The sequence below is a fragment of the Littorina saxatilis genome, linkage group LG12 (assembly GCF_037325665.1).
Source record: "Littorina saxatilis isolate snail1 linkage group LG12, US_GU_Lsax_2.0, whole genome shotgun sequence".
Lineage (NCBI taxonomy): Eukaryota > Metazoa > Mollusca > Gastropoda > Littorinimorpha > Littorinidae > Littorina > Littorina saxatilis.
Window position 1 is genome coordinate 33,038,252 of NC_090256.1, and position 27,502 is coordinate 33,065,753.

At 41.8% G+C, this 27,502-nt stretch overlaps 1 protein-coding gene across 2 annotated transcripts in view; it reads right to left on the bottom strand.

Moving 5' to 3' along the window:
• Positions 1–4,578: 4,578 nt before the first annotated feature.
• Positions 4,579–27,502, bottom strand: part of LOC138981777 (ferric-chelate reductase 1-like) — a 37,414-nt gene continuing 14,490 nt past the window's right edge. Inside the window, exons 1-15 of one of the 2 annotated variants that reach the window (XM_070354854.1) lie at positions 19,037–19,368; positions 18,696–18,851; positions 17,504–17,650; positions 16,280–16,428; positions 14,751–14,863; positions 13,680–13,776; positions 12,810–13,019; positions 12,042–12,143; positions 10,927–11,110; positions 10,378–10,494; positions 8,157–8,272; positions 6,629–6,715; positions 6,105–6,261; positions 5,436–5,591; positions 4,579–5,049 (exon numbers count right to left, since the gene is read on the bottom strand). In XM_070354854.1, the coding sequence (XP_070210955.1) occupies positions 4,919–5,049; positions 5,436–5,591; positions 6,105–6,261; positions 6,629–6,715; positions 8,157–8,272; positions 10,378–10,494; positions 10,927–11,110; positions 12,042–12,143; positions 12,810–13,019; positions 13,680–13,776; positions 14,751–14,863; positions 16,280–16,428; positions 17,504–17,650; positions 18,696–18,792 (1,863 nt within the window). In that variant the 5' untranslated portion in view covers positions 18,793–18,851; positions 19,037–19,368 and the 3' untranslated portion in view covers positions 4,579–4,918. Of the gene's footprint in view, positions 5,050–5,435; positions 5,592–6,104; positions 6,262–6,628; positions 6,716–8,156; positions 8,273–10,377; positions 10,495–10,926; positions 11,111–12,041; positions 12,144–12,809; positions 13,020–13,679; positions 13,777–14,750; positions 14,864–16,279; positions 16,429–17,503; positions 17,651–18,695; positions 18,852–19,036; positions 19,369–27,502 lie in introns of those variants that run through there. The other variant, XM_070354853.1, reaches the window with a different exon arrangement.

Consider the following 27,502-nt stretch of genomic DNA (forward strand, 5'->3'; position numbering starts at 1 on the left):
ACAGAGAGAGGCAGACAGTCAATCAATCAATCAATATGAGGCTTATATCGCGCGTATTCCGTGGGTACAGTTCTAAGCGCAGGGATTTATTTTAATTTTTTTATTTTATGCAATTTATATCGCGCACATATTCAAGGCGCAGGGATTTATTTATGCCGTGTGAGATGGAATTTTTTTTACACAATACATCACGCATTTACATCGGCCAGCAGATCGCAGCCATTTCGGCGCATATCCTACTTTTCACGGCCTGTTATTCCAAGTCACACGGGTATTTTGGTGGACATTTTTATCTATGCCTATACAATTTTGCCAGGAAAGACCCTTTTGTCAATCGTGGGATCTTTAACGTGCACACCCCAATGTAGTGTACACGACGAACATCAAAACGTGTGTGTGTGTGTGATAGTAGTTTTGCCCTTCTTTTATCAGCTAAATGATTGTGTAGACTGTTGCTATTGATTTGTTCATGTCCGTAGTTCAATTTATTGCACACTTGAAAAACAGGAATTCATTCAAATCGGTCAATTATTGCAAAGTAAACGGAAATTAAACAATTGATACACCTCAATTCGAGAATCTTCTTTGAAGAAAGGACTAACAAAAATGGAAGGGGTGTGGGTTGGGGGTGGGGGGGGGAGAGATATGGTGGTAAGATAGTGACGTCTGTGTAATCAAATCGAGCACAAGACTTTTTATTTTTAAACGTGTCGATCACAGTAATCAACTAATTAGAGGAAGCGTACATGTGAACTCCCTTAATTAGCCCACGAAAACACACCTCCAGCTCTCTCTTACCGCACAACACAAATAAAAAGCTCCCCAATCTTAATGTTTTATGAGTGTATTATATCAGCGACATTCGATAGTTTTTAACTGCTTTTGTTTGTTGTTGTTTTTTAAACTGTGAGTCTAATATCTTGTATTTTGTTGTTGTCTTGTTATTCATTATGGTTATGTGGATTGTGTACAGTTCGTGTTGGAATGAGTTCCATGTCAAAGGAAATGTATCAAAGTCAGTGAACACGCTCTTGTATGAGCTGGTGGTGTATATAATTAAAACATAAGAGACTTTCTTTTTCAATTCTTCTTTTCTTTTGAAACAAGATCTAATTAAACGGGTTGTGTCCAACGTGCGGCTTTATTCACTGTTACAATCTCAATATAAACATGATATTTGAAACTTGCTGCATTTTATTTTTTTTGTCAAGCATATGTGTATTTAAAGTGAAGATTGTTATTCCGTCTGTGTTTTGCACTGACCTATCAATTGTCTTGTGAAAGTTATTACTATTGTAAAGAACACTGTTGTGTGTGCGTAAACCAAAAATTGTGATACAGAGATATTCGTCACGGCGTGTCCATTCATTCCAATCAAAAATACGATGTCAAAAGGCTGGACATTTATGTTGTGTCTGTATATGTCAACAGATGAATTGAATTCATTATCTACTTTGTTGTTAAAGCGGATATACTACCACATGTTTAGGGGTGAAACTTTCCTTCTCTCTTCCTTTCTGTCTGTCTTTCTGTCCTTCCTTCTTTCTCTTTCGTTTATAGTTGTTCTTTCTTTCTGTCTGTCTTCGATTTTGTTTGGGTGTAGAGTTACGAATAGAATGAAATTCTCTCTCTATCTCTCGTTCCTCTTTTTCAATTCTTTATTTCTATGCTTTTTTCTTGCTTTTTTTTTTTTTTTTTTTTTTAATAAGGGGGAAGGGGTATAGGATTAGTTTTTGACTTAAGACTTTTTGAATCTCAGACTAGAGACCTGCAAATAATAAATGTTTGTATTGTGTAATCGTTGAAATACGTAGACCCTTCTCTCTCAGTTGTGCACAATGTTCTATGATCACTTGCGACAAAAAGTAATCGTAATAAATTATTCTGTCAAAACGTGGTGTGTATATTTCTTATCAATGCTCTCTCTCTCTCTCTCTCTCTCTCTCTCTCTCTCTCTCTCTCTCTCTCTCTTTCTCTCTCTCTCTCTCTCTCTCTCTCTCTCTCTCTCTCTTTGGGCGATACTAGTAGGATGTTCTTGTTTTTGTTCACTATGTGCATTTGTATGCTGGTGCTTGAGATGTGCTCATCTCCATGAAAAGGGCCCAAGGCCTACTCATTAAACCATTCAGACCTCTCTCTCTCTCTCTCTCTCTCTCTCTCTCTCTCTCTCTCTCTCTCTCTTTCTCTCTCTCTCTCATTAATTGTGTTGTAGACGTACCATGCAAACAGGCACACACAAAAAAACAATCATCATTAATTAAGTACTTTTATTAAAGGGAAATGGAGATGGGGTGAACTATACTGCAGTCCGAGGTTATAAACCCTTTTATTATAAACATGCTAACTCGGTTTGTAAAAAGACATGCCTGTACCATGTATACGTATACACAAAACTGTAGAAAACAAGCCCGATATATCAAAAGAATATATAACTGAGAGGACTTCTGTCAGGGTAAAATCAAAGTTCATTCTTATCTTTCCGTTAGTGACCTATTTTAAATTGAGTTTTGAAGAAAAAAAGAAGGTTTATGTAGTATGTCCAAGTATTGTGTTTCGAACAGAATGCACTCGATATGCTGTACAACAGAATGCAGTATCTACTTGCAAGAGCGGAATTAGGTTCTATACAAACATTTTTCTTGTGTGAATCGATTCATTCTTCATTACAGTACGTTGAGTCATTCAAAAGACACACACTCACCGTAAACACGCGCGCGCACAAACACACACACACACACACACACACACACAGAGTCCGCTTGGGGATGGTGGGAAGGATGGCGATGTGAGGGCTTTGGGTATAGCCGGGTACAAACATAGGAGTACAAATGATTTGCAAACAGAATCCGTACATCACGAATCGGTTGCAGAGAGTTGTCAGCTTCACACACCTACACACCTCACTTAAGTGTACACGGAACAAGCATAAACAACGTTTGTATATTGTTTTGTTGGGCATCACTCTAAAGTCTTAATCCTTATGCACTAAAGATCATTTGATATCAGATCAAAGGTGACCGTCGTCGTAACTTTCTTATCCTGTCAAGTATAGCTGTGGCATGGTAGCCTTTATGCCGCTGTTATGATCAGCATATGCCTGTCGTGATAACGTGACCTCCGACAGTAAGTTTTTGAGGCGAGCTTAGCTTGTTTCTTTCTTTTTCTTTTGCTTTATTTGTTTTTCTTTCTTTAATTTGTTTCTATTCTTTTTTTCTTTATTTCTTTTTCTTTTTCTTTACTTGTGTGTTTGCAACAAAACCTAGCCTCTATACATTCTCATAGATCTACAAAACTACTTGTAATATATATTAGACAAAGGCACTACTTTACCATTTCTGCATCCGATGCAAGCAAAGCTTGCAACAAAGCTCCTAGAGATCGAATGGAAAATACCGACGCGACAGAGATTACATGTCAACACTTCTTGCCTCTTGCGAACTTGTCGCTTGGTCCATGGGAGAGAACCCTGTCAATCGTAAAGCAAGGATCTTGCTCGCGGTTGTAACCCCTGACGCGTCAGAAAGAGACATAGCTAAGGAAAGAAAACCTAGTTGAACGTAACATGAACTTACTTCGGGGTTGTACATCCCCTTCAATTATTAATTGTCAAAATCGTGTGAAACTTTCCGGTCTTTTAAACATACGTGTTCCAGGTCTCACAGAATTCATAATCTAGGAATAATTAATTGGCATCACAATATACTTCAGTGGCATCACAATATACTTCTGAATAGGCTATACTTAATAATTTTTTTATTTTATTTCTTTTTTATTTTATTATTATTTGAATGATCCAAGGAAGAAAAGAATCAGGATAGCACCTTCAAAAAAAAATTGTAGGCTAAAAACGCATACCGCGTCAGAAGAAAACATGGACTTACATATCACCAAAATAAAACGGTTGCATATTGTAGTAATAGACAAGCAGAACATGGTTTTTCCACAAATACTCTTTTGGGTTGTTTACGCCATGACACAGTTTTCCCTTCCAAGTGTTAAAATGGCCCAATGAAGGAAACACAATGGAACAGAAGACGTGTACAGCACTGACTCTCACGAAAGAAAATGCTGCAAAACAAATAACTGAGATGGTCACACAATAAGACAAGCACAGTCTCAAACCACAGTAATTAAGTCTCGTAGTTCCACACAATAATTACCCGAGCTCTAACGATACACCCCTCCCCTCACCCTCAACACACACACACACACACACACACACACACACCGTGGCACACACACACACACACACACCGTGGCACACACACACACACACACGCACACACCGTGGCACACACACACACACACACACACACTCTCTCTCTGTTAAATCATTGTGTTAGTCAGGTGCATTATCTAGTTCTTCCTATCTCCTGTTACCTTGCTCAAGGAAGTAGGTAAGAGGGACAAAACAAGACAGGGACAGCGGCCAAGGTCTCACTGACCCGTAGCCTGTTAATTACCCACAGAAATGGTCCAAAGACTGAGTAAACGTGTTCTGTCTTTCTCCCATTGTCCCTGTACGTCATTCAGGGACATTGCACGCTTCTTTTTCTTTTCTTTCTTTTATGGAAGAAAGGGGGGGGGGAGGGGAATGTTCGTGCAAAATAGTCCATTGGAGAAAATTAAAACTGTATCGTCCAAGGGAAATTGTTTTCAGCAACACAATGAGAGGGTTAGTCTTGTTCTCCTTCTTCTCCTTCTACAGCACCACAAAGGCTTTGGATCATTGAGGGACATCATAGTTTCACAGTTTTCCGTTGTTGTTTTGTTTTCCTCCAGGGTATTCAGGGACAACACACACTTTTCCATCTGTATTTTTGTCCCCTTCTGCATGGTCATTCAGGGACATCACACATTTTTCCGTTCTTTTTTTTCCTGTAAAATGGTCCAGTGCGTAAAAACAAAGCCCAGTGGCTCAGAAGGCGTGTATAGCGCTGAGAGTGGCAGCAGCTAGCAGGAGGAGTGTCAGGCAGTAGAAGAACAGCAGCAAACTGTCTGGGTGTTTCAGCGCCTGTCGTAACGGCTCCTTGTCCGTTCTGGCGTCACCTGGAAATGAACAGAGACAGCAACGTGTGAAGGACAACAACAACGACTTCACCATCATCGCTGCCAAACACTCACAACAACAAAAACAACAAAGTAGCATGCAACAAAATAATATGCAGACACAAGCATGCACTTCATTACAAAGACAATAACAGTGACATTTCTCCAAATTGAGCTTGCCTAAATGATCACTTGTTCCGGTCTATATCTAGAGAGAGATAATGATCAACAGACTGTGCTTCCTTCTTCCGATCCTTTTCATGTCGTAGTTTTAGCATGAGCAGACTGCAGAACTGGGCGTCTGTAAATGTTGTGTGTGTCGTTTTCTAAAAATGATCGATCAGTCGAAAAATAACAGACCCACAAAAAGAAAAGATGCAAAGTACCCTTGTTGCCTTCGCCCACGGTGCAGCACCTGCGGAGTTCCAGCACGATGGTCCAGGCGATCTGTACGGGTACCCACCCGGTTAACACCGCCACCCCGAAGTCTTGCATCACCGCGGGGATGTAGCGGATGTTGAAGGCCAGGTACATTGCAACCGCTGGACACAACACAATACAGTTATTGAATACATTACAATACAAAACAATACAATACAATACAATACACAGCACAAAATACAACAGAGTTCAATCTATGTAATACAGTACAATACCACACATCCCAGCACAACCCAACACAAGATGACACGACGCGACACAATACAATACAATACAATGCAATGCAAGTATACAACACCATACAATCGTACAACACAACACAACACAACGCAACGCAACGCAACGCAACGCAGCGAAATGCAATACAGTGCAATACAATACGATACAATACTATACGATACAATACAACTTTATTGTCTGTTTTGGGTTCAAACAGAATGTTCTTCTCTCGGCTCGTCACATACAGTAAATAACACAGTACATTGGTTATGGCAACAATTGTTGTTGTTGTTGTTGTTGTTGTTATGGTCCTTGTTGTTGCTGTTGTTTTTGTTGTTGTTTTTGTTTACCTCTTAGTTTCACCGAAACCTATTTGTGTTGAATAATGATCTTACCTGACAGAATGTGCGCACTCTGTCCCATGAACATGTGACCCCATTTGAAGAAGGGCCGGAGGCTGGAGGCTTTGTCAGGGCGCAACATGCCTCCCAGCATCTGTAGCACCACTAGGCTCAGCACTGTGAAGCCCACGATAGCGTGCTCCTGCTCCTTCTGAAAGCACGTGCAACTCAAAATGTCACTTATCCCTAAAAAGATTTTACACCCCCCCCCCCCCCCCCTGGGGATAAAATCTGGAAGAATTTACATGTTTCATGCAAATAGTTGGCACTGAGCACGTTTCAATAATAAAAAGACTTTTTGATAACCTGATCAATGCAGATCAACCTGTCAATAACAACCTCCCGTTTTAGACAGGTGGTCGCCAGGGAAAGGTGAATTATTTGGAAAACAATGTGTTGGGGCTCCTTGGAGGTGGTTGCAATGGGCAGGTTGTCGTGTTCAAGAGGCGGTCGGCACCTCAGGTTCGACTGTTTTCTTTCACATCTGAGTTAACGTTGCTAGGGTTGTGCAAACTTACCTCAGCAAATTCCCCAATGTAGACAACGATAAGAACCACACTGGAAATGGTCAGTGCCCCAACCGTGATTCCTGCCGCTCTGTGGACCTGGGAATGATAAATACTCAGTTACACACAGCAGAGACAGTAAGTTAGTGATCGCATCGTTTGAATTTAAAATACAAGGTAATGATAAAACCAATAGACCATGTTTGGAAATAACGCTGTTTAGCAATTTTAAGCGGTGCGGCAGAGTAGCCTAAGCGCCCGAGACTTCGCGGCAAGTAAGTTAATGCATTGCCAAGCGACAACACGCTGCTGACCATTCTGATCAACATCGCTTTAGTCCCTCTGACCGGACGCTAAAGTCCTACGCGAATCTATCAAAACAAGAATACAGAGTTATCTCCCATTTGTTGTTTGCGAGCAGTGTTCGCGAGACGAAAATGATTGCAGATTGGCCGACTTCGACAGTGATCTCCGTTCTGTTCTTCACAGTTATAATAAAGACATCGTTCTAAGGTCAAAACAAGTCGAAATTTTGGGACTGCTGCCGGAAGGAGACCGTAATAAATATGGTTGCATCACTGTCAAAAAATCGTCAGCTCCAGCGAGCGCCGAAACCAAACGGTTGATTATCACGTGACACTTTTGCCTTAGAGTTGTTTGCACAGTAATTACAGCCGCGAAAAATAGCTCGCTTGAAACTGTCTTACATATCAATTCCTTTGTAACTTAAAAATTACACAACAACATGAAAAATCATTATCGACGATCGCGAATCTGCTTACACCCATAACACATTACGAAAAGATCTAAATATGTTAAAAAAAATCGATTTCCTCGCCAGACAAGGAAAACCAAGCCAAGGCATCCTGTCAGGGAGAGAATGAGCCGAACTCATTTTGGCCTGAGTTCAGGATGGCTGCTGACCAGTTTAGACTTGCCATCGCGACGAACAACTAACTCTAATTTGTATGTTATGCAGTGTGCGCTCGGTATGATACCGTTTTCTTTTTAAAATATGCATATCGTAGCCACGATTCGCTGCCGAATGCATGAAGTGGTCGATAAGCACGTGTTTTGCTAAACGCACGTTACCCCAATTCAATCCCACGTGACCTTAGTCAAAACATGTCAGCAAACACTGCGAGCCAGCGATCATATTTCTGCAACGAGTCGTTTACTCCAATAAGTATATGTTTGAAAGGAAGGGTCATCTTATTAAGAGCATACTGCATAACATACAAATTAGAGTTAGTTGTTATTCACAATGGCAGGTCTACTGCCGATCAGCAGCGTGTTGCCGCTTAGCCACACGTTGATTAGCTTGCCTCGATGCCTGGCTAAAACCTAAGGTATGTACAGCTGGTGAAAGTTATCCCTAAAAAGTTTATTTTCCATGCAATCGACTATGTAGACCAACACAGGTATGTCCTAAGAAGAGTTACTGCAGTGTGGATAAAACAACTCATATACTCGCAGGACCCTACAGCTGCTAAAAATCCACCCTTATACATGTGCCAAAAATTGAATCAAGATGGTTTACCTGGAACCAGATGCCTGTACCGCAGGCGGCTCTATCACTCAGCCAGTGTTTGTAGTAACGCGACATCACCGTCGTCAGGCCTGCTACGAACACCCACGCCACCACCATCAGGGATGCTGCAACGACCAAAAAAGGTGTGTTTTATTTAGTCTCCAGACATATAATCTTATCACGTACATTTTGAAAGAAAAGGTTCATTCGAGGATGGATTTGTTAATTTTTTTCTGTAGTAAAAAGAAACCTTTCCAAAACACATAGAAACAAACATTTTCCATGAACTGAAAAATCACAAGGTCAAGGGACAGTGAACGTATAGGAGAAGGGTCCCTAATACCAACTTTCTCCTGTTCGGACAAATAAACGGTGCAAGAGCCCTTATGTTCATAATATAGACCATTTGTGACTGTTTCTGTATTTGTTTTTTGCTGAATGTCTATCAAAGCTTATTCTCTCTTGTGAGGCATAACGGTTAATTGAAGGGGGAATAACTACCAAATGCAAGCACAAGCTTCTTCGCGAGAAAACAAGCTAATTATCAGTATGAAACAACAAGTCGCGTAAGGCGAAAATACAATATTTAGTCAAGTAGCTGTCGAACTCACAGAATGAAACTGAACGCAATGCCATTTTTCAGCAAGACCGTATACTCGTAGCATCGTCAGTCCACCGCTCATGGCAAAGGCAGTGAAATTGACAAGAAGAGCGGGGTAGTAGTTGCGCTAAGAAGGATAGCACGCTTTTCTGTACCTCTCTTTGTTTTAACTTTCTGAGCGTGTTTTTAATCCAAACATATCATATCTATATGTTTTTGGAATCAGGAACCGACCAGGAATAAGATGAAAGTGTTTTTAAATTGATTTGGACAATTTAATTTTGATAATAATTTTTATATATTTAATTTTCAGAGCTTGTTTTTTAATCCGAATATAACATATTTATATGTTTTTGGAATCAGCAAATGATGGAGAATAAGATAAACGTAAATTTGGATCGTTTTATAAATTTTTATTTTTTTTTACAATTTTCAGATTTTTAATGACCAAAGTCATTAATTAATTTTTAAGCCACCAAGCTGAAATGCAATACCGAAGTCCGGGCTTCGTCGAAGATTACTTGACCAAAATTTGAACCAATTTGGTTGAAAAATGAGGGCGTGACAGTGCCGCCTCAACTTTCACGAAAAGCCGGATATGACGTCATCAAAGACATTTATCAAAAAAATGAAAAAATTGTTCGGGGATTTCATACCCAGGAACTCTCATGTCAAATTTCATAAAGATCGGTCCAGTAGTTTAGTCTGAATCGCTCTACACACACACACAGACACACACACACACGCACACACGCACACACGCACATACACCACGACCCTCGTTTCGATTCCCCCTCGATGTTAAAATATTTAGTCAAAACTTGACTAAATATAAAAAGAGGTCCATATTTGGAGCCCTTTTCCCACAGCCTTTTTCAGTTTGTTTTGTTTGTTTGTTCGTTCATGGGCTGAAACTCCCACGGCTTTTACGTGTATGACCGTTTTTACCCCGCCATTTAGGCAGTCATACGCCGCTTTCGGAGGAAGCATGCTGGGTATTTTCGTGTTTCTATAACCCACCGAACTCTGACATGGATTACAGGATCTTTTTCGTGCGCACTTGGTCTTGTGCTTGCGTGTACACACGGAGGTGTTCGGACACCGAGGAGAGTCTGCACACAAAGTTGACTCTGAGAAATAAATCTCTCGCCGAACGTGGGGACGAACTCACGCTGACAGCGGCCAACTGGATACAAATCCAGCGCGCTACCGACTGAGCTACATCCCCGCACACCTTTTTCAGTTAAAGGTGCTACTTATCTTTTTCGTGCAAGCGATCATGTTGACCAACAAAAATATGCCCATGCTGTGGGGAACATTCAGGTGCATCCTTCGATTTGGACGCATACAAACAAGTACAGCCTGAGTACTTTCTGCGTACTGTGGGATTTTTGTTGTTGCCGATTCTCTTTTGCAGATAGACACAGGTGTCAATAAGAAACTTAATTCAGCCAAATATTCCCTCTTTACACAGAAACCAGCGAGGCTGTACATTTTTCGGGTGTCCAAATAGCAGGGTAGTTTCATCACATCTAATCGCCTGGACAGCTCTGTCGAGGTGCATAAGTATGATCGATTAAACGTGAAATGGGTGTGCCTTTACAAGAGAGCAATCAACAGAAGGTTTACCATGAATCCTGGCTTGCAAGGGAAGAGCACTCCCTCTGTAGATGGCGTACTTCTGGAACGACACCATGCCGTCTGTCACGGGCGGCAACTCTTTGTGCTTGTTGATGACGTCACTCCCTGTCAACACCCCAATATGTTCACCCTGTTTGTAATCGTTTGTATTTCAGACATTTGTCACACGAATAGAAGAGGGATCAGAGAGAGAGAGAGAGAGAGAGAGAGAGAGAGGGGGGAGGAGGGGGGGGGGCAATGGCACATCTTACTTTACGGGGTGAGAGAATAATCAGTACTTCGATTTTGTACATCTGGAACAGTTGCTAAAGAGAGGACTACTATTTATTCATTTCTTAAACACACGAACCTCGCTTCTGTCACCCACACAGTCATACAGACCAAAGACAAATTGCAATTAATCATCTATATTTCAGATCAGTGACAGAGCCAGTGAGTAAGAGACAAAAACAGAGACGGAGAGATAAAAGCAAAGACAGTCAGCCGAGAGACAAGACAGGCTGGCAAGACAGGTACACACAAAAGAACAACTCGTACCCAGTTTAACTGTTCCCCACGCCAGCATAAGGTAGTAGTCCTTCTCCAGATCGTACGTGGTGTTGATATACTGCAACTCGGACGCTGATTGGTTGACGAAGCGCGTGACAGTGACACGTGGTCTCCTGAACGTGCACATAATGTTACCATCCGTCCTCTCCACTGTCAGACCAGAGAGTTGATGCTGCAGAGATTTCCAAACAACACGCAGGGTTATAAAGCAAAAGAGATCCTTTACTCACAAAGACAAGGACAGCACACATTTGTCAAAGTTTTTGCCAATGACGTGATGGCTTCTTCGTGACCAAATTGAAAACGTAAACCAAAACGCACAAACTTAAAGCAGAGAATCAACAAATAAAAAATAAAAAGAGTGAAAGAATTGTTCTACCAAAAGAAATAGGGAAAAAACTCGAGTCCTACGAATGGCTACAATAATATAAAACAAAAGTTAAGTATGGAAGTACCACGGCAATTTGCTCTCATACGTTTGTGCAAAAAGCAAACACTTCATCCACATTTTCAACTCTTCAAATTGGAGTCAGTGCAAAGATGTTCACAAGAACAAGAAATATCAATGAAAGAAATGTAGATTTTCTTCTTTGAAAGGGATGTAGGGGAGGGAGATGGGAGGTTGGCGGGTGAGGGGTGGGGGGCGCAGCAAAATTGATCAAGATATGTACATACTGAGACAGGTGTGTGTGTGTGTGTATGTGTGTGTGTGTGTCTGTGTGTGTGTGTGTGTGTGTGTATGTGTGTGTGTGTGTGTGTGTGTGCGTGCGTGCGTGCGTGCGTGCGTGCGTGCGTGCGTGCATGCGTGCGTGCGTGTGTCTGTCTGTCTGTGCGTGCGTGCGCGCGCATGTGTCTGGGCGTGCTCGCGTGCGTGCGGGAGTGTGTGTTTGTGAATTGCGGTGGGGAAAGACTCAGAGCAGAAAGGATGTTTTTCCATAGCTAGAAACATTGTGACAAAAAACGGTTACAAACAAGTCCACTCAAGACCTTAAGGGGGTAAACCCCACTTTACTTGTACAATAAAAACATAATCAAATAAAATGTTTTGGCATCTTCTTTCTTGTCCTTCAACACAAAACGGACGAGACTTGTGCTGTACCTACCCTGACAATCCGCTGGTTGTAGAGCTCGGGGTTGAAGCCGTGTTGAACGGACACCACATCTTGCTGGTCCTCCGACGTGCAAATCACCGTCTCGTCTTTACCCTAGGTACACACACCATAACTCTCAATTCAAAGTAGGATGAGCAATCTCCCCATTCAGCCCCGTGTGAGGTTCCCTGTCCTACAGATTAATTAGTTTCAGAATGGTAGGTCAATTTCACGGTGCTGTTTTACGAGGTAGCCCAATTTCTTGTTGTAATTTGTAACATTTAATGTTTCGAGCGTCTCAAAATTGACTTTTTCCTGCAATGTGTATAATATATTACCGTATATCATTAATGCAGTGACCCATTTTTCTTTCTTCTGAAGCGTTAGCTGCACAACCTGATAATTTGAAAGCGCATAGCAATGGACGCAATATTAACATGAGACAACGACAAGGAAGAAAACAACTTTTGACAGCGAAAACGACGATAATAACAATGCCGAAGTCGATGACAACTTACATGATATTGATCATAATTAACTTATTGTCATCAACGGCAGCAGCACGACAGTATACGTACGTTCATTAACTCTCGTCATCGTCATCGGCGGCGCGGCAGAATCGTTGCTGTCGTCATTATCATCGTTATCGTGTTCATCGTTGTCGTCATTGTGAGAAGTAATAATGACAGATGCAACAGAGTAAATAGAGGGGAAAACAACGGATAGAGGAGGAGCCAAACTGACCAAACAGATTTTCCACCCAGAATCCTTTCTCCTTACCATTATGACGTCATCAGAAAAGCCAACCGAGACGTAGGTAGACTTCTGGGCCATCATCTCAAACAGGAAGTGGTCGCCGTCTTGGCGAAAGGTGACAGCAGCCACACAGTCTGACCCGGAACAGGAGCGAGGATACAGGAAGCAACCCTTGTCCGTACCGCACGAGCTCAGGTCAAGGCCGTCAGACTTCCCACCAGTCACTGGGGCGAGCTGTACACATTGACACAAACAGTGTCTGAGAGTGAGATCACATAAAAAGCTCGGGCTGCTCGGAATATTTTCAGACCACACTTGTCAAAACTTTTAGCCCAACAAGTAAGTTTTCATTTTGACGGAATCCAATTTCTGGAACGACACCATGCCGTCTGTCACGGGCGGCAACTCTTTGTGCTTGTTGATGACGTCACTTCCTGTCAAAACACCCCAATATGTTCACCCTGTTTGTAATCGTTTGTATTTCAGACATTTGTCTTATATATTGTTAATCTTCATGGATAAATTTACAGTACCAAAGCAATATCGCACGATGCTCAAAGAATGTTGGGGGAGGGGGGGGGGGCCTTTCTGGCGTAGCAAAATATCACAGGAATGATGTTAAAACCAAGTAAAAGTAAAATCAATAGAAAAGACATAAACTCATAATCAAACAATTAAACAAACCACTACATTAAACTCATATAAAACACACACACAAAAACAGACATAGAAAACACACATAAGACGAATTTAAACAAAACAAAAAAACGATTCAATATTGGAGAAGTAAGGTACATGACCGTCTGTTGATATACTACGAAAGCTTTGTGATGGACGCTTTTCACTGGATTGAATAGGTCAATAGTTGTTCTTTGACAAGGGAGTAGGACTGACCCCGTGAAGTGGAGGTTGCACGAATAGCAGATTCTCTGCTTTCAGTGTCGACTTGACCGCTGTCCAGAAGATCTCGTAGTTCTCCACAAACGTCGCCCTAAAGACAATCAGTCGGTATTGTTTTACTCCTGACGAGTGTAACTAAACAGACAATGCAAAACACAATCAGTCTATATTGTTTTACTCCTGACGAGTGTAACTAAACAGACAATGCAAAACACAATCAGTCTATATTGTTTTAATTACGGGAGTTGCGATAGATAGTTTAGACTTTTCTACATTTGAAAACAGAATTTAGCATTCGGATACACAAAACATCTTTAAACCTAAAAAGAAAAACAAACAATGTCAATAATTTCAAGATGGACACAGCAAAGGGAAACATTACATACATTTAAGCCCTCGACGAAACAAAAAGACGAAAATTAATGAGATTCTAGAACATTTCGTAATTATTAATGTATTATTGGGCAACTGGACAACTAATCTGTTCTCAGTTGGTAAATAAGGTGTGCAGTTGTTTGGTTCATAGGTAGATAGGTTGGTTATAATAGGTGGGGTAAGTCTGTATGGCTGCGTGGATGGTGTTAATGAGTGCTTCACTGTAACACCTCCTAGTTTCAAGTCTAACATATCCCGCTCCACATCCACTCGCAAAAATAATTATGAATCAAGAAATCAATCAAGAAATCAATCAAGAAATCAATCAAGAAATCAATCAAGAAATCAATCAAGAAATCAATCAAGAAATCAATCAATTAAACAATCAACCAATCAATCAATCAATCAATCAATCACTCACTCACTCACTCACTAATTCACTCACTCACTCACTCACTCAGTCACTAATTCACTCACTCACTCACTCACTCAGTCACTCACTCAAACAACCAATCAATCAATCAATCTTTCAATCAATCAATCAACCACAATCAACCAATCAACCAATCAATCAATCAATCAATCAATCACTCACTCACTCACTCACTAATTCACTCACTCACTCACTCACTCAGTCACTCACTCAAACAACCAATCAATCAATCAATCAAACAATCAAACAAAACATACACAAAGACGACGTTTCCAACGTTGGTTTCTGGAGCTTTCCAACTCAACGTCAGTTTGTTGAGTGAGATTGTGCTGGTCTCCCCCGCTAGCGCTGTGGTGTGCGTCACCATGTTCTGTCAAAACATCAAAATAGCCTATTATTCACAATAGCATGAATGTTTATCTTCTGTCCGAAAAGGATTTTTTTTTTATGAAAAACAAGCACAAATTATCTACGTACTCAGAACAGGATGTATTTCCCAAAAGTCACAAAAACAGAAAAGAAAAAAAATGCTATCATGTTTTGACGGAAACAAGATGTAATCCGTAAAAGAAGTGGGAACCTGGATATTGTACTCCTTTTGGGGGGGAGGGGTTGTTTTTGTGTTACTTCGCTGTCTTTTTGTGTGTGTGTGTGTGTTTTTTTAGTTTTAAGTGTGTGTTGATTTGTATTTTTTGTGTTGTTGTTTTTGTTGTTTGGTTTCCTTTCGTTTTTCATTTTCATCCAAAATGCGCGATAGTCTTGCCTTTAGTAAACCATCCATCGAAAAGTACAAAAACAAAAAGTGTCCTGTAGTTAGTTGAAAAGAGATCTTCTTTTTTCTTACTAATTTGCATTAGACTTGCATTTTGCTAATAATCTTTTTTTTTAAATGCAATTTGTCACCGATTTTAAAAAAAAAGAGATAAATGTTATCAGACGCGATAGGCTGTCATTTAGACAAACAATTCTGGGAAAACACAACACGTCCTGTAAGAAGAAGAAGCCGTATGTACTTATTCTTGTCCTCTTCCGAATGAGCGATATAATTGCAAAAGTCAACCACCTCTCGGAAAACAGACAAATAAAAACAGGTTCTCAGACGTAAGCAGGATGTACACCGTAACTGGAATTAGGGTGGCATTCTTCTTATTATCATATTATTAGACGCGAAAAAGATGCATTATGTGCTAAATGGAAGCAGGATGTTGTTGCTTTTGCTTTCTCCCAAATGCGCGATAGACTTGCATTTAGTCACCTACTTCTGGGCAAACGCAAAACAAAACATGTCAGCAGATGCAAACAGGATGTATTCTGTAATAACGGGAAACATTGTGCGGCTGGCTTGTATAACCAAGGGAATAAAAACCTACCACAGTTCCTGTAGAGTACAGGCAGAGGCATCACTAGACAGAAAAGCAAGAGGATTAAACAGAACGAGCAAACACACCGTAAGACAAAAAGGGAAAAGAACAAAACAAGCCACTTTGATTTTTTTTTAGGTAAGATGAGATAACAATCTGTTAGGCTAAACGAGGAACAAAATACAGTCGAACTTGTCTATAACGACCGCCCAGGTACCAATGAGAAATGATCGTTATCGACAGAACAAGTGAATTAAATAACAAGGAACCTCTTTGGGGTTTGTTTTTTGGGTGGTCGTAATGGAAAGATGAATTATATAAGAAGGAACCTCTTCGGGGTTTCTTTTCGGTGGTCACAATGGACAAATGGTCGTTATCACGAGGTGGTCGCCAGGGCAGGTTCGACTATAGAACAATAAACCAACCTTGAAGCCCCCCTCACAAGAGAAGACCTTGGTGATGTTTGCGGGGTGCTGTACAAACGTTCCCAGTGCGCTCTCCGAGTCGCCTGTGCTGCGTGTGGCCTTGACCTGTAACCCCTTGAAAGGTCGCCCCTCACGTGACTGCAGTATCACTGAATAAAAAAAAAGTATGGACAGAATTAAGGTGAAGCGCTCGTGCCTGTAGTAAGTTAAGAAAAAAGGTAAGTAAGTTGTTTGTTGTAATTGCTACTTGGGATAGTAGGGAGGTAGGTAGGGGACTCGTGGGGGAGATAGGAGATAGGGGATCAGGGGGGGGGAGAATAGTAGATGGGTAGGCAGGGGACTAGGGGGAGAATAGAAGCTAGGGGTTTGAGGATTGAAGGATAGTAGGGAGGGACCTAGGGATCCGTTTACCTTTACAGACACCACCTGTCCTCATGTTTGTTTGTTTGTTTGTTTGTTTGTTTGCTTAACGCCCAACCGACCACGAAGGGCCGGCCATATCAGGGCGGTGCTGCTTTGACATAAAACGTGCGCCACACACAAGACAGAAGTCGCTGCACAGGCTTCATGTCTCACCCAGTCACATTATTCTGACACCGGACCAACCAGTCCTAGCACTAACCCCATAATGCCAGACGCTAGGCGGAGCAGCCACTAGATTGCCAATTTTAAAGTCTTAGATATGACCCGGCCGGGGTTCGAACCTACGACCTCCCGACGGGGCGGACGCCTTACCACTAGGCCAACCGTGCCAGTACCTGTCCTCATGTGTAGTCCATCTTTTTCTTAAATATTGTAGGGGAATGAATGGCCATTCCAGTCGTATTACTCGTTAAACAATGAACGGCTTCATCGTAAAGATATGCAGTCAGTTTTTTTTTTATGACGGGTAGAATAGATAAGTAAACAAAAAAGTCGTCATATTCAGTCTCTCTCTCTCTCTCTCTCTCTCTCTCTCTCTCTCTCTCTCTCTCTCTCTCTCTCTCTCTCTCTCTCTCTCTCTCTCTCTCTCTCTCTCTCGCCCCCCCCCACACACACACACGCACACACACACACACCCCACACACACACACACACACACAGGCATTCACTCTCACTCAAACACACACACACACCTCACACACACCCACACACCCACACCACCCCCCCCCCCCCCCACCCCCCACCCCCACCCCACTCTTCCCCCAGCCCCCACCCTACAATTCAGGGGGTGTATCAACTGACCGGTGATGACCTGTCCAGGGCGGTACGTGTCGGGGGACAGGGATATGAAGAAGGGCGCGGGGTCCTGTTCCTGTCTCTCTGTCTTGCCGTGTTTGGGAAACATGGTCAGGCACGTGGAAAACGGCGCTCCTACGGCGTAGCCTTGCACTGTGGGTAAACATAACGTCACGCTCATAAGATAATTTGCCAATGTAATTTTTTGATGTTTTGAGAAAAACTCAAAACACTTTCTTTGGTTTCTGAACAATCTGCCTATCTCATTTTAGTCATAAGTTGCAAACTGCCTATCTCGAGCGGTGACAGCTGGATAAACGTGAGATAACGAGCTGATTGCAACATTTTCAATCAGCAAAACTGTATAACAACCCAAAAAGAGCTTTTGCATACTTTCACATTCTCAAAACAAGTCTTCCTGTATCATAAAGAAAAAGTGCCTAACTGAAGAAACGAGATCGGCAGTTTTGCTTACGTTACCGTGGCAATGGTTTCCGATGGTCTGAGAGTGTGTACTCTAGAACACATGATAGATACCCTTCCAGTAGCTTCCCCTGTAGTTTCACTACAGAAATGCCTAACACTGAAATAGGTATTTTTCTTATGAGCGTGACGATAATTGGTTTCAACAAGATCTTGTAGAAAGAAAATTTCATAAAAGAAAAATCAGCAAAATATTAGGGCACGAACTGGACTCAAGCAAAAGCTCAACATTCTCAGATCTTAAAATAGCGTTCTGCCTCATAACTATGATCAAGATGTTTACCTCACGTGACCCAAACAAATACAAATTCCACAATTGCACATGCTGGAGGACATGACATCTGTAATATGCCAGGAAGAATACAAAAGCAACTGGAAACAGACAGATGAACGTAGATAAGAAGAAAAAAATACCAGTTTGTTTGTTTTTTTTAAATCCGCTATGCACACACAAAACACCAATCACGAACAATCAAACAAACAAATAAGGAAAGAGGCCGAAGGACTAGAACGAGCGCGCGAGGAAAAAAATCAACTCTGAGATAAACACCATAATAAAAAAGATTCTAGGGTCGGGAAGACAAAAATTTGATCAGTCGGGGAACCGGAAACTCAGATTTTTTTTTTTTTTACTGTCTTATTAGGGATTGCAGAACCCCACTGTAGATTGCGACAGCTAAGGACTGTTGTCAACTAAGATATCCTGAGCACCCACCTGTAGTCCACGTTGTCATGACAACTACCATGAAGACTGAGGTCACCATTCCAACACATGGAAGATCCACGCGAAGGTGAACGGAACCGGACGCCATGATGAGTATTTTATTGTTGAATAATTCTATACCTGGGTCACAGTTATATCAGCCGGTACCTGCAACACAGATTGAAGAAACACACAAATAAATGTACTGACGTCGATGCAAATTAATTATCACAAGAGGCGGAAAATGAGTTCAGTAAAACAGTAGCCTACGATGGATCAAAATTAACAGCTTTAAAAACAACGACAAAAACAAAAACAAAATCGGCTTTAAAGGCAAACGGTTGAACCTTTACCTGTGCTCAATGGTGAGTGTCAATGAAAGTAATGAGAAACACGTGCAGAACGTTTAAAAGGTCATAAACACGTAGTTACAGGTAAAAGGGTAGTCCAATAACTATTATAGTCTTAAAGCAGCGAGCAGCAGGTTTGAGGTCTCAACTACTCAAAGCAGGGGCAGCTTTTATGAGAGCGGTGCCCATCATTCTCCTTTTTCCTCGCTGCCTTCACCTTTACCGGCTCTGAATAAGGCCGCGTACCAACTTTCAGCTGAACACAGTGAAAACTCATAATGCTGTAATTTTCAGAAGCAGGCCTGGTAACACTGTTGTAGAATCTACTGCTGCATGTCTGCGTTTGCAAAGCCAGGTTCCCATGGTATCTATCAGATTAAAGACGTTAAAATACGCTCAGCGTCTCGGCGCGGCGTTGTTTTATCAACACAGACTTAAATGACGTATCTTGTTTCAAAACTTTGAATAAGACAAGTGACGCAGTGAATAAAACAGGATTACGAATGGCTGGAAATCGTGTAAAAAGAGAGTTACGAAGGTGAAGGAAAGACACATGAATTTACAGATGGAAATAAAGTAAACTAGACAGCTCAAAACACACACAAACACGCACACTGACACATACAAATTCATGCACACAATCACACACACACACACACACACACACACACACACACACACACACACACACACACACACACACACACACACACGCACGCACGCACACACACACACACACACACACACACACACACGCTTTTAGAAAGGAAAGGAGCATCCTTCCACTTGGACCTATACCAACATTCAAAAGCCACAGTTTTTTCACTACAGAGTGGGATTTACTTCCTGATTTCATTTTTCAATTGTCACCTACACCAATCTGACATTCTGAAAAATGTAGGCCCTACAAGAACGTAACACTTCTGATGAGATGGTTTGATGTGGCTGCCTGACGAATCTGATTGGCCGTCAAAACAGTCAGACAGCGAAACAGACTGGATGAATGCGTGATACCCATCCCATATCTCATCACTATAGTCCCACACAGTGTAAGCTTGTGTTCTGATGACAGTTCTCATCATTGGCTTAAAGGCACAGTAAGCCTCCCGTAAACCATCACAGATACTGTCAGGCTTTTATACACAGTACAAACACCCTTTCGTTTAAACACTCACCGCTTGAGAACATCCTAGGTGCCCTACGTAAAGAGCAAGCAGAATTTATTTTTGCGTGGCCAGCCGGATTGTTCAGTATCACAATCGGACGCCTCGTTTTGGCATTAGACCCAACTTTTAAAATCTAAATAATAAATTGACAGCTTGTCACACAAATCTTCTTAAATCATAAAAGAATTCTTGTTTCATCAAAAGAAGATCAGTACATTTCGAAGTTTTGAAAGTTTGAAAAAAGAAAAGCCCGGAAACGTGTCACGCAAAACGTCTTTCTCGTAGCAGACGACGGTTTCTGCATAGCGCCCGTTCCTTTGAACGGTCAATCTCCACCGCTCTAGTTCGTGTGACTTGCAGCCGTTTGTTGCGTTTTAGATTCAGAGGTACACAATAACGTGCTATTGCAGATAAGCTTACAGCGAGTCGCATTGAAATCACAAACTGACGACTAAATTGTGATAAAAAGGAAACTGGATCACACGGGTTCATGATGGCTCAGGGGTAAGATAAACCACGCAAAAATTAATTCTTTGAAAATTGCTCGCTCTTTACGGAGGGCATCTAGGATGTTCTCAAGCAGTAAGTGTTTAAACGAAAGGGTATTTGTATTGTGTGTAAAAGCCTGACAGTATCTGTGATGGTTTACGCGAGGCTGACTGTGCCTTTTACTAACCTGACATAAAACGAATGTATGACTCAATCATATACATGTATCTAAGCGTTTGCGTCGGCACAGCCAGACTCAGACAGCAAGAGGAAGACATCTCCCAGACACACAAAAAGTACTATGTTCAGCAAATGGCCTGGCAAACAAACCACTCACTTTATTTTTTAAGTTCATTGTAAAGTGTGTCGGCATCTGGTACACGGATGAAAATTCCTTTGCCATGGACAGTACCAATGTTGTCTCACGGACGCATCCTTACTCGATATTCTACAGAAATCTCCAGCACCCAGAAACACTCTGCTGAATCTTACGAAGGTTGAGAACTTTCTTTGGGATATGAAAAAATAAAGCTAGGGCCTAAGTGCCTCTTGGATTGTGTGTGTGTGTGCATGTGTTATTACATGCGGAGAAAAAGTGCAAGCCAGGGAGGATTATGGGCAATGGAATTTGACAATGAATAAATAACTGTTTATGGTAGTTGTGTGTGAGCATATGTATTATTCGTCTGTTTTATATGCATTTGTCTATACATCCGATGCGTATCTTTGTGTGTGATGAGGAGCATTTCATTTTGCAGCAGTTAAACCGATTGACTTCTTGTCTGAATGTAACATGCAATGTTCACAAATCGCACGCAAACAGGCAAACGAAACTCCCGTCTACCTTCCGTTGCAACGTTGATCTAAATGTCTGAGTTCATTGACAAGACTAGTGCAGATGTTGTGCTTCATTTCTTAATTGTGCACAAATATATGGCGTATACCAAAATGTCTATGATATCTAAACAGCAACAAAAAACAAACAAAAACAAAAAACACACAGTACATTTCCTTTGTGACCATCTAACATCCTGTTTAGATGAACAAGACTAGTAAAAACAAATCTGTAATTTTCTACATGCGCGCCCAATAATTGCATGGCTTTTAGCCAAACTGTTTGACAAGCAGCTTTTCAGCACAGATTTTGACCTTGGGACTTCTCTGCTATTTCAAGGTTTAGTATATATATAGTATGGAGCTCTGTTTGGACAGGGTACGGCCACGACTGACTGCACCTTGTCTGTGAGCGCGTGAGTGAGTGGTGCCAGACTCTACCTGTCAAGTTTCACCTGGCGAGCCCCCTCACCTGTAATGGATGCGAAACAGGTAAAAGGCCCCAGAGAAAGGGAGTCGGCGAAAGTGGTAATCTGGATCGGAGTTGTAAGAGAAATAATACTTCAAAGAGAGAAAAAGAGAGAGAGAGAGAGAGAGAGAGAGAGAGAGAGAGAGAGAGAGAGAGAGAGAGAGAGGTAGAGAGAGAAATAATGGGGGTAGAGAGAAGGAAGATAGTGGTGTACAGAGAAACAGACATATAGACCAAGTGAATGAAAGGCCAAGGGGGGGGGGGGGGGCTAGGCGGGATAACGAAGAGACAGACAGACCAACATACAAACCGACAGACAGACAGACAGACAGTGACACAGACAGAGAGACAGACAGACAGACAGACAGACAGAGACAGACAGTCAGACAGGTTTTCGGCCCCACCCTTAATGTGAACCCCCTTTTCCGTAGTTTGGTTACGACCTGCTCTTTGCAACTTTATGCCAGTCTGTCGTGGCCATAATACATGTACATACATAAACCAGCTGTATGTACCCTTTTTGCAGGCGGAGCTAAACTGATTACATAAGAGAGAGAGAGAGAGAGAGAGAGAGAGAGAGAGAGAGAGAGAGAGTGAGAGAGAGAGAGATAGCTCTTTAGGGAGAGAGAGAGCTCTTTAGGGAGGGAGAGAGAGAGAAAAAGATAGAGAGCAAGACAGACAGACAGACAGCCAGACAGCCAGACAGACAGACAGACAGACAGCCAGCCAGCCAGCCAGACAGACAGACAGACGACAGAGGGCACAGAGATAGAGACAGGGACATAGGAAGAGACACATAGAGATACAAAAAAAAGGATAGACAGAGACGCTTGGGATGCTTGGGATGGTTTATTGCTCTTAGGCTAACCACAGGCGGAAGGTATCGTCCACTGGACTACTACTATCCCAGAAAGACTACACTTCCACTTGGCGTCAAACTCATGCATCCGCACCGAATATGCATACCAGCGCTCATTGGTTAATAACAGGATATTCGATGATTATTTTCCCGTGGGTAGCTTCCCTTTGCTGCACAATATTTACATATGTTTTAGACCAATGAGCGCTGGTATGCATATTCGGTGCGGATGCATGAGTTTGACGCCAAGTGGAAGTTAGCGGCTCGCAAACGAAGATTCGTCCAAATGATGGTTAATAACAACCTGCAGCGGACGGAAGCTGAAAATTAAAGGTACATACAGTTCAAACAATCATTCAACTGTATTTATTTGACCTTACACAGACTGTAGGAAGAGGCAAACCGTCTTGAACAATATTTTTCCCCAGGAAGCGACTCCAAGAACACAGAAGACTCGAAGGTGAGTGACGTACCTTGTAGTCTTTCTGTGATAGTAGTAGTCCAGTGGACGATACCTTCCGCCTGTGGGCTAACAGCACATATCAGAGCATGGGGAGGTGGGAGTGGGGTAAGAGAGACACACACAGAGAGCGACACACACACGCACACACACGCAGACGACAGACAGACAGGCTTTAAAGGATGACCTAGCATCCGCACATCGGAGTGTACCTATCTACACACAGAAAACGGATTATGTTCTGGTTTCTCGGCCGGCCGCCAAACACTGTAGATCACAGGCACAGAGGGAGAGGGACACGCACTCATACCAGCAACAACAAAAAACTCAGACACAGACAGAAAGACAGACAGACAGACACACACACACACACACACACACACACACACGCGCGCGCGCGCGCGCGCACGCACACACAGCAAAAGAGAGAGAGAGAGAGGAGTAAAGAGAGAGGGGAGAGGGAGAGAGAGAGGTACAAGGCATTTCAAGACGGTGTTATGAGGCATAACATCATGTTGTTATTGGAGCCAGGTCATTACTGACGATAACGAGGATAGCCAATTATAGCACATCAAGTCGTTCACACGTTCAACCAGTCAACCTCATTAAAAAGACAGAAAGGGAGAGAGGTGGCGCGTGTGCATAACCTGAAAATACAAAAACAAGATCAGTTAAATCCGATACTGACAGACTCATTGCTTATACATTCCACACCCCCGGAACCCATTTTTAAAAGAAGACAAATTCTCAATTATTTTCATTCCAGACAGTTGACACCAATGAAAATCTGCAAAATTAAGAAACCAATGTTCTCGTTGTACACAAAAAACAACCAAACCTGATTTCTGGTATCTGTCCAAGCGGAAGATTGCGCATATCCCACACTCTTCTAAATGGAAGTGTTCCACTTTTGAACACACTTTCTGAAACCAGTACGTAGTTATATTATAGCAACAGTAGCACACATGGTAAACACTGCCGCTGGTATTCAAAAATTCGAACACCAGTTTATCATGTGTTCTACCTCTTCTGATAGAATGATGTACTTATCTCGCACAGTGTTCAAAACTTGTAAAAGAAAGTGTCTTCTTGTTCTTCTTGTTTCTTGTTCTTCTTGTTTCTTCTTCTTCTTCTTCTTCTTCTTCGTTCATGGGCTTAGACTCCCACGTTCACTCATGTTTTTAGCACGAGTGGATTTTTACGTGTATGACCGTTTTTACCCCGCCATTCAGGCAGCATACGCCGATTTCGGGGGAGGCATGCTGGGTATTTTCGTGTTTCTATAACCCACCGAACTCTGACATGGATTACAGGATCTTTTCCGTGCCCACTTGGTCTTGTGCTTGCGTGTACACACGAAGGGGGTTAAGGCACTAGCAGGTCTGCACATAAGTTGACCTGGGAGATCGGAAAAATCTCCACTCTCAACCCACCAGGCGGCAGCGACCGTGATTTGAACTCACGACCTCCCGATTAGGAGGCCGATGTCTCACCGCCACGCCACTGCGCCCGTCTGAAAGTGTGTTTGAAAGAGTGGAACACAGCAGTTTTAGAGTGCATGTAAAAAGTCGGAAAGATCTGGGGTGGCTGACACGGGAAGGAGGGTATCTTTAATAAAGAGAAGACAATTGAAATTTTATTTCAAGAAACCCCATGGGGGTACATGAAAAAAAAAATACAAGAACAATAAAGAGAGGAATGCAGGTTGTTCCATCAATAGATACACATCAACTCGTTCCGTTGAAAAAAATAAAATATAAAATAACTTGTTTTACAATGTGGAAATCAAATCTCCTAGACGCTTTATTGACACAGCCTCTCAGCTGCCGTCCAATCTCATCATTTCCAAGGCCATGCTAATACAGCATTGATTTATCCCTTAAAAAAACAATCTCTATGATCTTCTGCGTGCATAATGATGGCGTAAAAGTTGACAGGCAAAATCATCCCGTAACCGTTTGAACGTTTCCTCTGGCGTCTGCACATTGTTACCTGTCAGTATAAAAGTTGCGAGGAAAACGACCAGATACTCCGTGCGGAATCAAGACTAAGAGGGTGTCCCCTTGATTCGTTGCAGACTATCCGGTGTAACACTAGTTTTGCCTCCCACAAAGCAGTCATATGGAGAACGAACTGGTATCACCAATCTGGATGTTACACCGACAGTTTTTAGATGTGAAAAATGACCTCATCTTTGCCTAAATGTTTGTACTCGCGGTACCGTTTTTCTCGCAACCTCTATAATCAAAGCCACAAATGACCCAGACAACACGCGACACTGTAGCAAACCTCGCCACCAGAAACTACTGGGAGAAAATACAGTGTCGTTTGTCTCTGCAACCTTGCAAAACAGAGTAAATGGCGTGTCAGGCATCGGTACAGGGTGGGTGGAGTAGCAGGAATGCATCGTTGGTGATACAAATTACAAGTGTGTTTTTGTAACAACGAATTTGATAATAGTACGATTAACCATAATTGACCGTGGAAATATCACGGACTGTGACAGATGGTAATGGCACTTATATAATTATATGCAGATAAATGCAGTGGTAGGGGAAGGGCCCCTAATATGGACCACTTTTTGTTTATTGCTGATAACTAGCTTGTTTTCGTGCAAAGAAGTTTCATTTTGTGTTTGGTAGTCCTTCTTTCTTAGGTGAACCGTTAGGCCTAATTAGAGTAAAATAGCTTTGATACACATTCAGCAAAAATTAAATACAGACAAAATCACAAAGGGTCCATATTAGGAGCCTGGGCGCCTAATATGGACTAGTGAAGCGGCCTTCACGAATCACTGTAAAAAGCCCCCTATATTTCAAAATAACATGATACAACTTAGTGTAAAAGTCAGCCTAATTAAAATATGCTCTAGATGTATCTGTTTCGAGTTGATGAGAGCATTATTTGAAGCACACCAGGAAACTAAAGAAGCTTATCAAAAACAGAGTGAAAATTATTATTATTATTATTATTATGAACATTTGTGCGCCTAATCTAAATATAGCCCTAGGCGCTTACAAAATATAAAATACATAGTGAACATTATACGAAACACAAATCGACAAGGACTCATACACTCGCAGACAGGCGCACAGCGAGAACGCGACGCACTCACTCATACCAACTACAGGCACATGCATTCTAGACGGAAAAACAGTCGTAAATAAATAAATAAAGTATTGGATACATAAAGTTTGTTGAGAGAAGAAGAATAGAGCTGGAAAGGGAAGAAGAAGGAGAAAGAAAGAGACAGATCAAGGACCAGCAGGAGAGGGTGATGTGTGGTCATTAACGGACTAGTGAGGGAAGAGGTGTGTTTTGAGTGAGGTTTTGAATGATTGCATAGATGTGGAGTGCCTGAGTGAATGCGGGAGTGAAATTATCAACTTCCACGAAAAGAAGACTTTTCGTTGCATTTTTTTGAAATCTTGAGGGCTAGTTATAGGTTACTTTTAGCAAGCTTCTTAATGAATTAATGAAAATAGCCTTTAGCTTTTATTTTCTTCGATTTGTTGAAGGTGGTCCATATTAGGGGACTCGCACATACTTTGAGATTTTGCTATTATTTTTTGTTTGCAGTAGAAACTCGGGGTCAACACTGCTAAAATGTAACAAATACGGTTTTAGCTGTCATATATAAGACATAAGACATAAGACATAAGACTTTATTTCAACCATGTGCAGTACACTAGGGACATGTTTTGGCCAGAGTACAATCAATCAATCCATACACGCCCTTCCAAACATCGCTTGCAATCTCAGTCACACACACGCTCACGCACGCCCGCATACATTCCCCACACAAAACCCACAACAGCACACACGCGCAAGCATGCTCCTCCTTAACAAAACGTGTTTAACCATCAATTGTACATATGCGTAAGATAAACAGTATAGAAGTATCAGTAAGAATTATATATGTATCAGACATCAGTTATGACGACAATAACTAAAATCACAAATCCTTAATAATTTTAAAACCAAAACATTTATTACAATACTACACTGGGTAGGTGAACTTTAAGAAATAAGGTATTTAAAGGCTTGACAGCTGTGTCTCGCAACAAAATACCAGGACATAAACCTTGAGTAAAAGCTCAATTTTAACTAAGAACGGCAGGTAGAGGACTTAAGGAGCCAGGACACGCACTGCACTTGGATAAAAACTGTCTCTGAAACGCGTGGTGCGTGT